Source organism: Peromyscus californicus, unplaced genomic scaffold (genome assembly GCF_007827085.1).
Source record: "Peromyscus californicus insignis strain IS unplaced genomic scaffold, ASM782708v3 Scaffold_10__1_contigs__length_136768540, whole genome shotgun sequence".
Lineage (NCBI taxonomy): Eukaryota > Metazoa > Chordata > Mammalia > Rodentia > Cricetidae > Peromyscus > Peromyscus californicus.
Window position 1 is genome coordinate 89,751,032 of NW_026294391.1, and position 15,665 is coordinate 89,766,696.

Sequence of the window (15,665 nt, forward strand, 5' to 3'; positions counted from 1 at the left end):
GTGTTCTTAATGGCCAAAAAAGAAGGAAATGCAAATATCCCTAAACATATGGAAAGAAAGATGTTAATTTATAAGACAGAAATTTCAAGCTATATTACATAGTTCAAGGCCAGGCAGTTCTACATACTTAGAGACTCTCTAAAGATCAACAAAAACAAACAAAGCCAAAATATAAAACAAAGTGCAGTGACCCACCTGTACTCCTCCAAACTGTCAAGGCCATAAACAAAGGAGAATTCTGAGACTATGTCACATTCATAAGGAAACAAGGGAAAGATGATTTCTAAGTGTATTATAGGATTCTGAAACAGAAAGAGGACACTAGGCAAACATAAATAAACTATGCTTTCTATTTAATAAGGTTCATTAGCTGTGACACACTGTATTGTGTAAGATGTTAACACTAAGTGAAACTGATCGGAAATACGTGGAACAGTGGATATGAAGCTTTTACGTAAATCTAAAACTATTCTAAAACTTATTATTTTTTAAAGGTACCCTAAATAGCACTTTTTTTTACTTACTACATAGGAAAGGATAAAAAAAAGACAATGCATTTGTTGACATTCTGGTGAAACGGGCACTCTCACATACTGCTGGTAGGAGGATAAATTGGTACAACCTCTGCAAAGAGCAACTTGATGTCACAACTGAAATTCCAGTGCCCATTTCCTTTAAAGCAGCAATTCAACACATCTACAAATACTCTTCTCAACACAATAAATACTCATCTATGTGCATTGCTGTTCAATGCTGTCTATAGCAGAATACTGGGGGGAAAACCTTAAATATTTAAATGTAGCCAATGAAGTCTATGTAATAATGAAAAGGTGGTAAACTTCTCTGGATTATTACAATCTTTAAAAATACCTAGTAAAATAGCAAGTTTCAGAATACCATATAGTACGCTTACATTTGTGTAAAAGGTGGAATATGTATGTGCCTGTACATGCATGAAATATTTGTGAGAACATATGACATTCACTGTCTCCATTTAATATTCTCCAATTAACAGAACTCAATGGTTGAAGGACAAGAACAGAAAGAAAAAATACAACTAAATTCTTCATATGTTTTGTCCCTATTGAAATTTTTATTGTTATATTGAGACAGGGTTTTTGTATGAAGCTCAAATTGGTCATTACCTTGTGATCTTCCCACGTGAGCCTCACAAATATTGGGGTTACAGATGTGTGCCAAGCATGACCTTTTATCCTTTGAATATTTTGTTTGTTTTTAGAGACAGGATTTCTCTGTATAACAGCCTGGCAATCCTGGAACTCTCTTTGTACACAGGCTGGCTTCAGACTCGTTGAGATCCTCCTGCCTCTGCCTCCCAAGTGCTGGGATTAAAGGCCTGTGCCACCACTGCTCATGTCATTTGAATTTTTAACTGTATGACTGTCTCACCTAGTGTGACTGGTTTTGTGTGTCAACTTGACACAAGCTAGAGTCATCAGAGAGGAATGAGCCTCAGCTGAGGAAATGCCTACTTGAGATCCAGCTGTAAGGCATTTTTCTCATTTAGTGATCAATGGGGGAGAGTCCTGGGCTGCTGGTCCTGGGTTATATAAGAAGATGTGCTGTGCAAGCCATGGGGAACAAGCCATGGAAAGCAAGCCAGTAAGCAGCTCCCCTACATGGCCTCTGCATCAGCTTCTGCCTCCGGGATCCTGTGCTGTTTGAGTTCCTGCCTTGCCTTCCTTCAGTGATGAACAACAATGCTGGAGTGTAAGCCAAATAAACCCTTTCCTCGCCAACATGCCTTTTGGTCATGGCATTTTGTTGCAGCAATAGAAACTCTAAGACACCTGGTTGATTCTTTTTTAATTAAATAGAACCCTTCTTATCTCAGGAGCCAGGTGAGAAAAAAATATCTTGTAGACTTTGGGGTTCACACTACTTGGGTTTAGATTCAAGTTCTTGGTCACTGACTATATACCATAATAGAGTTTTGAACCAATCTGGATATTAAAATTTTGTTTTGCAAAGTTAATGGAATATGAGTTTCAGCAAATTTCTTTAACTGGTTTAATTCAGCTTCCTCATAAGAGGAAGTAAAGTACATAAATAAAATGATACCTCAGTGGTTCTCAACCTGTGGGTCACGACCCCCACAGGGGCTATATATCAGGTATTTACATTACAGTTCATAACAGTAGCAAAAATATAGTTATGGAGCAGCAACAAAAATAATTTTAGGGTTAGGGGTCACCACAACATGAGGAAAAGGGTCACAGCATTATGAAGGTTGAGAACCACTGCTTCAGAAAAATAGGCAACTGTGAAGCTTTATGTAAAATAATACTTTTGTATGCTTTTAAAGCTTTTCCATGACAGGGTGGTTATTTATGAGTAAATATTCCAAGGTTATCCAGCAAGTTCACACTTGCTCAAAGTCCTTGAGACTGTCATGTTCAAGTCAGCAGCTACTGGAACAAAATGAAAGCTTTAGAATCACACTTCTTGAGAACTTCTAGTAGATTGAAAATATGGCAGGTATTAAAGTAATCCAAAATCTACCAAATGCAAATGCCAGTGCTCTAGAAGCACCCTGGTACAGAAATGCAAATACAACATACATCACTTTGTAGTTTTGACACAGACTAAAGACTGCATGTAAGTATAAACAAAATGTGGGTCACATCCTCTTTGAGTTGGGCATACTCTTTAAAGAGGTGGGGCTTAACTCTGGCATTCACCCAAACTGTCTGCCTGACAAATTTGTCAATAGGGAAATGGAAACACATAGCAAGGTTGTTAGTGTGCTTGACTTCTTGGAAGGGTGGATCATTTTACCATCACAGTAAGTTTGTCTAGTTCTAGTAAAACATAGTCTACAGATACTGGAGGGACACACACTTCAAAGCAAATCTATTCCCCGGTGGGGTGAGTGGAGAAGGAACGACTAAAAGATAGCTACATGGCTGTGGAATTGCAAATGGATAGCAAGGTTGTGAAAAGTATTCTACGTATCTGTATATAACTGCAACCAACCCCAGTGGTAGGTACCAAGGGATGTCTGGAAAACTTCACTAGAAGGAATGCTGTTGTACTTCTAGCTCTGCCAAACTAAGATGTACTAGCTATTCCATTTTCACAGCATCCCTTTCCCCATCTTAAAAGCGTATCAGTCTGTAAAAAGCTTTTTAAGACCTTAGGAGTTACATACCTTATTGTGAGTTAATTTCAAAAATTCCCCTCTCAAATTTATGACAAACTGAAAAATATGCCAATCTACAAGATTAGTTAAGCCAAAAGTTGTTCTTTAACAAATAAGCCATGTTTTCAGGCTGTTTACTAAAGGAGCTTTGTTTACTGTATGCTTCTGGTTCTACCACATGGAAAACATTAAAAATCAAAATGTTCTCTTGAATCTATGATCATCTAATATTAAGAGCAAACAAACACCTGTGCATGGCTTTCAAGTTCCTCAAATGCATCTTCTTAAAGGAGAAAAAGATGACTATGTTTTGAGAAGAAGCCATGACATTACAAAGGTTAAGAATTTTCATTCAGTTAATATCTGAGCTAGGGGGCTGGAGATGGACAGATGGCTCAGAGGTCAAAAGCACTGGCTGCTCTTCCAGAGGAGCCAGGTTCAATTCCCAGCACCCACATGGCAGTTCACAACTGTCTTGTAACTCCAGTTCCAGAGGACCTGGCACCCTCACACAGACATACATGCAGGCAAAACACCAATGAACATAAAATAAAAATAAATTATTGAAAAAAATCTGAGATCAGTAACAATGGTTGCCTTAGCATTCTTGGCAAAATGAGTTAACTAACATTTGTTTAAGCAATGTCGTATCTTTTAGACAAGTTAGAACCAGAATCAAATGTAATTTAGAGAAGATTTACTCTAAGGGTCCAAATTCCAGACAGTACACTGGGGGTTAGTGGATTAATCCGGAAGCCACTTGCCACTCTCTAGTATCTTTTATGTATTAGGGGTCAAAAATACTACAAATCCCAGTAAAGCTAGTACAAAAGAGAGTGTAAACAGAACTTTACCTTCTTCTCTACTTTATATAGAAAAAATGCAAAAAGTGCTTTGCCAGTAATTAAAAAGAAGTAAGAGGACCACAAAACTTAGGAGACTTGAAAACTAGTTTATCCCCAGAAAGCAGTTGGAAAAACATGAATCAAGTTTTCCTTTTTGTAGAAAAAAAAATGCTGCTCAAGATAATTTTTTTTCTTGAGTGAATTAGGCAAAACATAAGTTTAAAACCAGAATTTCATGTAGAACATTATATTGTCTTTACTGAATGTGGAACCACACTTTTATGTGGGCCATTATACCAGAGTTTTATCGAGGAAAAATGAGGACTTTTGTCATATATTGGTAATAATATTGAACTTCAAAAATTAGAGATTACTCAAAATTCTACTCAAAACTGTGTTTACCTTAAAAAGTCTACAAAATTTAATAGTCTGCATTATTCTCTCTCATTATTCCCATTCTCTGTCTCTGTCTCTGTCTGTCTGTCTGTCTGTCTCTGTCTGTCTGTCTCTCTCTTTCTCTCTCTCTCTCTCTCTCTCTCTCTCTCTCTCTCTCTCTCTCTCTCTCTCTCTCACACACACACACACACACACACACACACACACACACACACACACACAGAGTATTAAAGGTAGAAGTTTGTGCATGCTAGGACAGCACTCTCCCACAGAACTATGGGCCCAGACATGGTTTTATTCTTTGAGATGAGTTTTTAATTAGTTGAACTCAGCCTATAACCTAGGCTGGCCTTGAGTCGGTGTTCCCTCTCTCAGTCCTCTAGGTGGCTGGGGTTACAGGCCTGTGCTACTAGGTCCAGTTCACAGTCTATAATTTTGAGTGGTGACAAAAACTTGCTGAAGTAACTAATACATGTTTGTATAGGAAGTGAATCCATTAAGTTCTAGTATTTATTCTACTCATGAAACTTACCACCACTAATAGTCATTTAAAAATGATTTTCTTCTGTAATATGAACCCTTCAGTGTGGTCATGTGTGTTCGGGACAACAAAAATTCACTTCAGTCACTTAACTTTTAATCCGTTTATTTTTGCTTTTAGGACATTACATTGTTAGCAACTTAATGAGACATAAGAGACTAAGATGTTTTAAAGCTAAGAAGAAGACTTTTTTCTTTCAGAACATAAAAAGTTACACAAAAAAGCAGGTCCAAATCATATGCTGTAACAAACACATGAAAAAAAAATCTCCAGGATACCTAGGTGTGGTGATACTTGGAAAACTGAGGAAGGATGATGGCAAGTTCCAAGCCAGCCTAGGCTATTCAGTGAGATCTTGATTTAAAAAAAAAAAAAAAAAAAAAAAAAAAAAAAAAACAAACCGAACTGAACCACTGAGGTATCTCTTGATAGTCAAAAGTGAATCATGTGAACCTTACCCTTAAAAGTAACATAATTCAGTGCTGGGTAAATAATCCAAGAGTGTGGCACTGGGTTTGATCTCTAGAACCATAAGAAAACTAAAAGCCCTAATTAAATCTCTAATCCATAAAACCATATTGCCTTCTCTGAACTCCTGAAAGACACTTGCTGTAAATCATGATACACTTCCTTTCATTGCCCATATAGTCTTTCACAGATAAAAATTATATCTCAGAGTAGACAGTAAATTTCACTTGAGACTTTACAGCACTTTACACGAATGACAACAAACACCCAGTCCTTACTGGGTGGCATGTACGTTTTGGCAAATATCTTCTCACAATTAAGTAGGAAGTTGGTGTGTACTGGTGATAAGATGTAGACTCTAAGATATAGATTACACACACAAAATCAATACCTAATAAGCAAATTGCCTGGGCAAGGGGGTTAATATACCTTTTACTTAATTCTGGGTAAGCACTCTATTACTGAGTTATGCCCTCAGCCTTGATCTTATTTCATTCTGAAAGAAAAATTGAATACTTCTCTTTACAGTATTTAAATGAAAAATAATCAAACACATGCACAAATTATTGCAATCAAAGATAAGTAGTAACTCTAAACACTACTCTTATTTAATATCATCAGAATTCAGGGTTGATGAATAATCCAAATGGAGTGGGTCAGGGTGATAATTATTCAAAGGCAAACTTCATATTGCACTCCTGCTCCTTGCAATGATAATCCTCAAAAGCCTTTGCGACCTCTTTCACCTTCTTCTGCATTATGCCTACAGGGGAAAAGCCATACAATCATTAGTCAGAGTCACATTCCAGGGACACAACAATACACCCTACCCTCAATTATGACATACAAAACCTTACATCTCAATTTTAATAGTTTTAATTTTTAGAAAATGAGAGAAAAAAAATCATCCTTTTGGAAACTGTGAAAACAGTGGATGAGAATAATCTTTATTTGTTCTCTTTAGTTTTTGGACAATAGCAGTCCACCTTAGGTTTGTGTTTTGTTGGAGTGGGTATTGGCTGTTTATTTTTACTCATCAGTGCCTAAAGTACAATTTAGGGTGCTCAGTAAACTGAACGCATAGATTTTGGTAGGTCTGAGCCACCTATAAGATACGAATTCATTGGGAATATTTGCATTTCTGTTGTTTTCCAATGATTTATTTACCTTGGTGGTTTTTAAGTTTGCTCAGAGGCAGTGTACTGAAAAATGCTATTAACAGTTACCATATCAAATAGTACTTTTCTGCCATGAAAAATAAACTGTTGAAGGGTGTAGTTGGAAGTTTTCCTGTGTCCTTCCTGGTCCCATGGCCGCTCAGACCCAAATAAACACACACAGGCTTATATTATTTTTAAACTATGGCCATGGCAGGCTTCTTGCTAGCTAGCTCTTATATCTTAAATTAACCCATTTCTATAAATCTATACCTTGCCATGTGGCTTGTGGCTTACTGGTACTTTACATCTTGCTTTCTCCTGGCAGTAGCTAGTTCCAACTACAGAAGGAAGTATGTTAATCAAAGATTTTCTATAAAAATGTACAAATAGAACTGGACGTTAATGTTTAGTAGGTGATAAATAATAGTTGGTACCTCAAAGGAAAGAAAAGTCTTGCAAAATAAGAACTAAAAATTTAATTGACCTACTTTATTTCTTTCACTCAACCAGAACAGTCTTAATGTTTATTCTGTTTTTTAAAGCATAATGCCTCATCTCATCATATAACATATACACATTCTGCAAGATCACACTCTAAGAACGGGTAATTTAAATCATGGTTATCTGCTGAAGGGCCAGAACAACAATGAATAATGAGTTGACTAAATAAATCTCTTCTTTTGTTGTAATAACAAACTGCAGGGTCCAGACCCCCCCACACACTTAAATAACTGTTCTAATGTGATGGAAGCATAAATGAGCAGTACAACGAGCCATTAACTTCAGACTAGAGATGTCAACATAAGCACAATTTACTAATTTGCTGATTGATACATATTAAATGCAAAGGAGTACATTTATAACAATCTTAAAAATCAATAAAATGTCAAGAAACACAAGTCAGCATTATTAAGGGAGGCTTACTATAAAATTTTGTCATGTCTTCTAATTGAATTCCCAGGACTATTTCTGTATTAACTCACTTTAAATGTTTTAGGACTTTCATTCATTAAGGGTAAACACTGCACATGGTACTTACTGCCCAGAATTCTGGTCCCAAGACCAGCATTATTGATTGGTTTCTGTCAATATATTAAGTTAATATATCATAATAGAAGTAAATCATTAGTAGTAGTCACTTCAAAGAATATATACCGTACACATTTTTTTCATTTTTAGAAATATACTGGGGCCACATACACACACACAATGAAAATACAAAAACAAAAATTCTAATCCCAATAGGAAATGCTTGATGTTTGTACAACTCCACAGACTTATCCAATGGGTCAATGGCAAAGTATGTATTTAGGCATGAAATCACAACACTATATTTTCATAAGTGTGACCTGCATCATGATCACAGCTCTTGACATGCCAACGTAGATGAGGGACTTCCCAAGGCCACACTACTAGATGAAGAGCTACAGGCAGTCAATGGCTGCTGAGAGAGGGAGAGTTAGTTATCTCTAGGGATGAGCTCCCTGATAGTTAATCCAGTCCCAAGTGCCCAGCCCTAAACACATGTACACAGGAGCAACACTAAATGGACACAGTAGGCTTTATCTATACATGCATGCATCCATGTACATACTCTCAGTTTCCTTTCTTAAACACCCCAGGACCACCTGCCCATGGGTGGCACCACCCACAGTGGGCTGGATATTCCCACATTAACATTAAGAAAATGTCCTACAGACTTGCCTACAGGAAATCTGATGAAGGCATATTCTCAAATGAGGTTCCTCTTCCCAAATACTAGTTTGTGTTAAGTTGACCCACCCAAAAAATAACAACAACAACAACAACAACAAAAAACCCAGGATATCCCCCCACCAAAAGATTTTGGTAAAACTGCTTCCAGCCCATCTCCTGATTTTGGGATATATTTTCTTGCAACTTAGGCTGACTTGCAAATATTTTAGGCAATGATGTATGGAGACTTTCCTAGAAGGTTATACAAAGAAGAGATTTTTGTCATTAAATTCAAACAGTTTTTTACTGTAATTAATATTTTTAAAATGTATTAGTTACATATGAACATTGAATACTATTAAATTTACTGTTGAAGAAGATACTGTTCTCTCAAAAGCATTGTTATAGTCTATCACTTTCTCCTAGAAAAATAATTGGGGCAGTGGGAGAAAAAAATACCTTGACAGAAAAATGGTCAGAAACACAAATAGGCAACTCATTAGCTGATGTGCAGATTGCTTACAAATGCTTAAAAATATTTGTCATAAGTAACCAGAAAGCTACAACTTGAACCAGAGCAGTATTTTTGCATATAAGTTTTGTCAAGAGATGGCGGTGTTGCTGGTAATTACAAGGTAGTTGTAGGATGCAGAAAATGGGTCCTCTAATGAATGAATTGCTGATAAAAATACAAATTAGTTCACCTTTTCTGAAAGGAAACACACACACACACACACACACACACACACACACACACACACACACACCAGAAGCCTTTAAAAGAACACTGATTTAGCATTTTAACTTGTAAGAACTATATTTATATCCTCGAATCACGGTGTGTATTAAAATTGCCAACAGAGGAGCTGGAGAGTTGGTCCAGTGGTAAAGAGCAGTTCCTAAACATTCCTGTTTAGTTCCCAGAACCCACATGGTGGCTCACAAACATCTGTGACTCCAGTTCCAGAGTGGTTCTGATGCTCTCTTTTGGCCTCTTTGGGCACAGTATGCACATGGTACACAGACATATATAGACAAAACATCCATACATATAACCTTAAAATAAATAAATTCTAAAAAGCTATTGGTAAGTACATTTATTACAGCACATTTTAAAATAAAAAACAAGTTGGGAACTTTAAGACTTAACCATGGGCTATAAAAAAAAACCCTTTGTATGTATATACGTATACATATATACACGTAACAACAATTAATTTAAAAGGGGGCCATGAATTTGAAAGAGGGAAAGGAGGGGTAGATGGGAGGTTTGGAAGGAAGGAAAGGGAAGTGGGGGGAATGATGTAATTATATTATGATGTAAAAAATAGAAGAACTAAAAATAAACACTATGGCGTATCCAAATATTTAGCAGTCATTAGCAGAATGAAAAGATACCCATGTATACAGGTCTGCCAGCTGTCAGCTTTGTGTCTTCTCTTTCACCAAAAGATGAGGGTTTGGGGAGATAGCTCAGTTGGCTAAAGGCTTGTTGTGTAAGCATGAGAGCTTGAGTTCCAGTCCCCACATCCTTCTAAAAGGTGCTATGGAAGTGGAGACAGGAGATTCCTTGGGCCTGTTGGCCAGCCAGCCTACATGATGAGTCCAAGGTCCCAGTAAGAGATCCTGTCTCAAAGGACAAGGTAGGATGGCTCCTGGGGAATGACACTGAGGCTGACCTTTGGCCTTCAATGACACAGACACACATAAACACACACACACACACACACACACACACACACACACACACACACACACACGTACACACACAGCCATAGCCTCCACAACAATAACAATAACAGTAACAATAATAAGTTGAATATACTGTGCTGGGTACGTCAGGGACAAATAAATTGTTAACTGTCTACTAAACCCTAAGGTCAAAGCTACATTTTGAAAATACAGAAACATTCATGCATAATCTCTGTGAATAAGTTAAAAATCAAAAGTAGAGGGGCTTCACTAAAGAGGTAATCATTTCCCAAGGAGGATCATTCTGACAGAAGTGTTGGAATGAACTGGAGTGAGATGAGATAAGGGAGGATCACAAAAAACCACCACAAACAAAAGGTTTCTACAGACTAAGCCCGCACACCTGTGAAATAGTAGTAAAGACATTTTTAAACGAAGTAAAAGAGAAAAGCACCAAAACATTAAGGATACAAAGAAAGGAGCAAAACACTTTAAAAACTGCAACAAGTTTTGCACTAGAAATACGGAATTAGTAGGACTAGATAATTCCAAATGGTGTTCCAAGTGGAGCTGAAAACAGGGCATGTGACTAGGAAGCGCACCCTCCCTCTCCTCCCTGTCTAACATCTGGCTGATACTCCCTATTCAAGCTCTGCAGAAGAAGGTTTTCCTTTGAAGACTGTGAACAAGCTAAACCATGGATCAGAGACACCAGACCAAGTCAAGGGCAGGCATTCTGTACTAAAAGTAAGGATTCAACAGAAGTTTCCAAGAGCTTACATGTACACCTACAAAGGAGCGTGGGGTGTCTACTTCCTCAACAGCTCCAAGAATGCTGGCTTAACACAGGCCTTACTAACCTACAGCCAGGGACCAGAAGATTCTTCTTCAGAGACTTTGACCGGCTAGACAAAGGAATTCTAAAGATAGTGACTAGAAGTCCTCCAGTGAATGGAAAAAGAGGGTGGGGGAATCTAATCAGATTATCCCACAGTCAATTAACAACCCCAGGTACAAAATGTTTCACGTAGCTTTCTTGAGTATAAGAATATTTGAGGGAAACGTTTTTTTTTTTTTTTTTTTTGGTTTTTGGAGACAGGGTTCCTCTATGTAAGCTTTGCACTTGTCCTGGATCTCACTGTGTAGACCAGGCTGGCCTCGAACTCACAGAGATTCGTCTGCCTCTGCCTCCCAAGTGCTGGGATTAAAGGCGTGCGCCATCACTGCCCAGCTGAGGGAAACTTCTTAATATGAGAGAGATTAAAACAAAATGAAAAGCTGAAAGCAACAAATTAAGAAGGACAAAATATTTTTTGAAAAAATTTAACCCCATCAGGATGATCCTGAATCTAAGAAACAGGAATGAATGCTACTAAATGCACATACACACAGTCATCATATGACAGCAAGCTCTTGAATATGAAAACTGTGGCTGAAAGTTAAGAGCAACAAAAGGTTTGGAATAAGAGGTAAGAGTGCAGATCCAAAAAATTGAGCAAAAATATAGTGACACTAGGAAAGAATACAAATGTAGATCATCAGTTCAGGGAACCAAACATTAGATGAAGTATGTTTCTGGAAAGTGAACAGAGATCACATAGACAAAGAAATTATTATCAGAGATAGACAATATCAAAATATTGACATACCATGCACTCTTTCTGGAAGCTATTGGAATATGTGCCATATTGGAACCAAGGGATAAATAAAGAGACCAGAAATAAGAGCTATAAAAGAAACTTGTCAATACAATAACTGTGCAGAAAAGGGAACTTAGCTGAAGAGCAAGTTCAAGACTCACACTTCAAGACAGCAACTATTCCAGAAGGTACAATGGAGGAGGGCTGAGAGTGCTTAGTATGCGTAGATCCTAGGCTCAATCCCAGGCACTACCACCACCATCAAAAACCAAATAAACATCCCAGACATTATAAGATCATGGAAGAGAGGAGTCTTGGAATTTGAACTAGATAATTTTTTTTTGCTTTTTTTTTTTTTTTTTGGTTTTTCGAGACAGGGTTTCTCTGAGTAGCTTTGCGCCTTTCCTGGGACTCACTTGTTAGTCCAGGCTGGCCTCGAACTCACAGAGATCCGCCTGGCTCTGCCTCCCGAGTGCTGGGATTAAAGGCGTGCGCCACCACCGCCCGGCTGAACTAGATAATTTAAAAGCAGGGATGTTGGTACTGACTTACTGATAAGTATATAGAAAACTAAGCAAAAAAATGTAAAAATAAAATTCAAAAGTAGATATTGAACTCAAGTTGGAAGAGGTGAGTCCGGTCTCAAATTGGAAGGTCATGATCCAAAGGAACCAGAACAGTTGAGGAAGCTGTTTATTGGTGGTCTGGGCTTTGAAACCACAGATGATAGCTTAAGAGAACATTGTGAGAAATGGGGCACACTTACAGACTGTGTGGTAATGAGAGATCCCCAAACAAAACGTTCCAGGGGCTTTGGTTTTGTGACCTACTCTTGTGTTGAAGAGGTGGATGCTGCAATGTGTGCTCGGCCACACAAGGTTGATGGGCGTGTGGTGGAACCAAAGAGAGCTGTTTCTAGAGAGGATTCTGTAAAGCCTGGTGCCCATTTAACCGTGAAGAAAATTTTTGTTGGTGGTATTAAAGAAGATACAGAAGAATATAATCTAAGAGACTACTTTGAAAAGTATGGCAAGATTGAAAGCACAGAAGTTATGGAAGACAGGCAGAGTTGAAAAAAGAGAGGATTTACTTTTGTAACTTTTGATTATGACATAGTTGATGAAATTGTTATTCAGAAATACCACACTATTAATGGGCATAATTATGAAATGAAAAATGCCCTTTCTAAACAAGAAATGCAGTCTGCTGGATCACAGAGGTCATGGAGGTGGATCTGGCAATTTTATGGGTCGTGGTGGAAACTTTGGTAGAAGAGGAGGCTATGGTGGTGGAGGTGGTGGCAGCAGAGGTAGTTATTGAGGTGGTGATGGTGGATATAAGGGATTTGGAGGTGATGGTGGCAACTCTACTGGTGGTCTTGGTTACAGTAGTAGAGGAGGCTATGGTGGTGGTGGACCAGGATATGGGAACCAAGTGGTGGATATGGTGGTGGTGGAGGAAGATATGAAGGTTACAATATAGGAAGAAATTTTGGTGGAGGTAATGATGGTGGTGGTGGGAACTATAATGACTTTGGAAATTATAGTGGACAACAGCAATCAAATTTTGGACCCATGAAAGGGGGCAGTTTTGGTGGAAGAAGCTCAGGCAGTCCCTATGGTGGTGGCTATGGATCTGGTGGTGGAAGTGGTGGATATGGTAGCAGAATGTTTAAAGTAACAGCAGAAAAGGGCTCCAGTTCTTAGCAGGAGAGTGAGGAGTTGTCAGGAAAGCTGCAGGTTACCTTGAGACAGTCGTCCTAAATGCATTAGAGGAACTGTAAAAATCTGCTACAGAAGGAGCAATGATCCATAGTCAGAAAAGTTACTGCAGCTTAAACAGGAAACCCTTCTTGTTCAGGACTGTCATAGCCACAGTTTGCAAAACATGCAGCTACCAATTCATGCAATGTCATGTCAATTAGATGTACATCCCTGAGGTCTTTTATCTGTTGTAGCTTTGTCTTTGTCTTTTCATTACATCAGGTCTATTGCCCTGTAAATTGTGGTAGTGATACCAGGAATAAATAATTAAGTAAATTATTTTTTTATTTTAAGAAAAGTAAATTTTTACTTTTCAATATTTGTGTAGTTCAGTTTTTCTACATTTTAGTACAAAATGCAGTTTTGAAGGTATTTCCTTGTGAGTTAACAAGTAAAGAAGATCATTGTTAATTACTATTTTATATGAACTTTGCTAAAGTTAACTGTAAAGAAATACCTACTGACTTGCAATTTAAGGGGAATATATTCTCCTCATTTCCAGAAACCATGATGAATGGGCGCTGGCATGTGGAGAGAATAGATATTTGTGTGTTTTCAGTGTGTGTTTTAGATAATTAGAATTGGGTAATAAAAATCAGCATATTTGTGAATTTAATAGCATTAAGATTACTTTCAGATGAAAAAGATCTCTAAAGTTCCTATTTGGTTTTTGTGCATTTTCTTTCAAAATGTAATCATGATTTTAGTATGTTAGATTTATTGAGTCCTAGCCGTGTTAAGAACATTTCCATTCCACATTTACCTTGATCACACTGAAACTGCTGCCAATAGTTTGGGATATAAAGTGTTTATACTGCTCTCTAGTAAAGAGTGGTGGATGTATTTCATCTCCCAGTTTAACAGTCTTTTTAATACAGGACCACTAAGTCTGCTGTGTCTGAGCAAACTGGTGGATACCTGGTCTGTTCTGCTTTTAAAATTCCAAGTCCCAAGCACATTGATCTAGTCACTTTCCTTGATTTAGTCTCCCCCTACACACAGCTTTTCAGGGCACAGGAAGAAAAGTCACTCATTTGAACCCCTCACTGGCTGGCATGCTTTTCTGTTTATACCCTGTACATTTTGCTGCATGATGAAGCCAAGGATAGGTAAGGTGTCGTTGTCCAAAACAAAGCAGCGGAAAATGTAGCACAGTTGCTTACTGTGAGCACCTCACTTCCCAAAGATCTGAATTTGAATTTGGATAGTCGTGAATGTTTAAATCCCCAAAGAACACACGGTTATTCTTTGTATATATTTCACCCAAAAACATGTTGGTGTTTGTTCAGAGACCCTGGTTGAGGAGAGTTCTAGACACTAAGGTCATATATATGAAAAATGTCTACTGTTGCGCCCGCCAGCTAGTGCTTAACAACTTCATTCAAGCCCTAAGTGTGTGCTCTGCTGTTGCTTTCTTTGGCAGTTGAACGTTGAATTCAAATTTTTACTTGGTTTTTGAAGTACAAGCAAAACAGGCAATAAAAAGGGGGATGGGGAAAAAATTCAAAAGTAAACAAAAACTTGCAAAAGAAAAAAATGTAATGTGCTAGGCTGTGAACAACTCTTGTATGATCATAATTAAAATAATGATCAAAATGAAATTTATAATATATGTATATCATCAATCTATCTATCTATCTATCTATCTATCTATCTATCTATCTATCTATATCTATATACCAAAGATGGTAGATAGTTAATATAGGAAGCAAATGGTTTTTGGCAAATTTAATTTAATTTGAGGTGCCTTGTTTGTTAATGCAGAGGTTTTTTTTTTTTTTTTTGGTTTTTTCGAGACAGGGTTTCTCTGTGTAGCTTTGCGCCTTTCCTGGAACTCACTTGGTAGCCCAGGCTGGCCTCGAACTCACAGAGATCCGCCTGGCTCTGCCTCCCGAGTGCTGGGATTAAAGGCGTGCGCCACCCCCCCCCCCCCCCGGCTTAATGCAGAGTTTTGATGATGAAAATAAAATAAGCATTCAGGAAAATTATGGCTGGTGATGACAACTGGGGTCAAACATCCTGCTGGCTAAGAGAAATGCCTTTTTAAAAGAAGACCATTAGAAACAAGGAGTGGTTTCAAATCAATATTCCAAGTGCCTACCTTAGAAACTAGAAAAAGGACAAAATTAACACAAAGCAAGCAAAAGGAGGAAATAATAAAGACAAGAGCAGAGCGCAATAAAACTGCAAACAGAACCACTGTAGAGAAAAATCGATGAGCTAAAAAGCTAATTCTTTGAGAAAAAAAGTCAATAAAATTAATAAACTTCTAGGCAAGAGGGGGAAATTTAAGCAGAGAAAA

At 37.8% G+C, this 15,665-nt stretch overlaps 1 protein-coding gene and 1 pseudogene across 2 annotated transcripts in view; one reads left to right on the plus strand and one right to left on the minus strand.

Moving 5' to 3' along the window:
* Window positions 1-5,033: 5,033 nt before the first annotated feature.
* Window positions 5,034-15,665, minus strand: part of Nup62cl (nucleoporin 62 C-terminal like) — a 69,118-nt gene continuing 58,486 nt past the window's right edge. For both annotated transcript variants that reach the window (XM_052746453.1, XM_052746462.1), the window contains exon 9: window positions 5,034-6,176. In XM_052746453.1, coding sequence (XP_052602413.1) covers window positions 6,082-6,176 — 95 coding nt within the window. In that variant the 3' untranslated portion in view covers window positions 5,034-6,081. The remainder of the gene's footprint in view (window positions 6,177-15,665) is intronic.
* Window positions 10,741-13,321, plus strand: LOC128113498 (heterogeneous nuclear ribonucleoprotein A3-like; annotated as a pseudogene).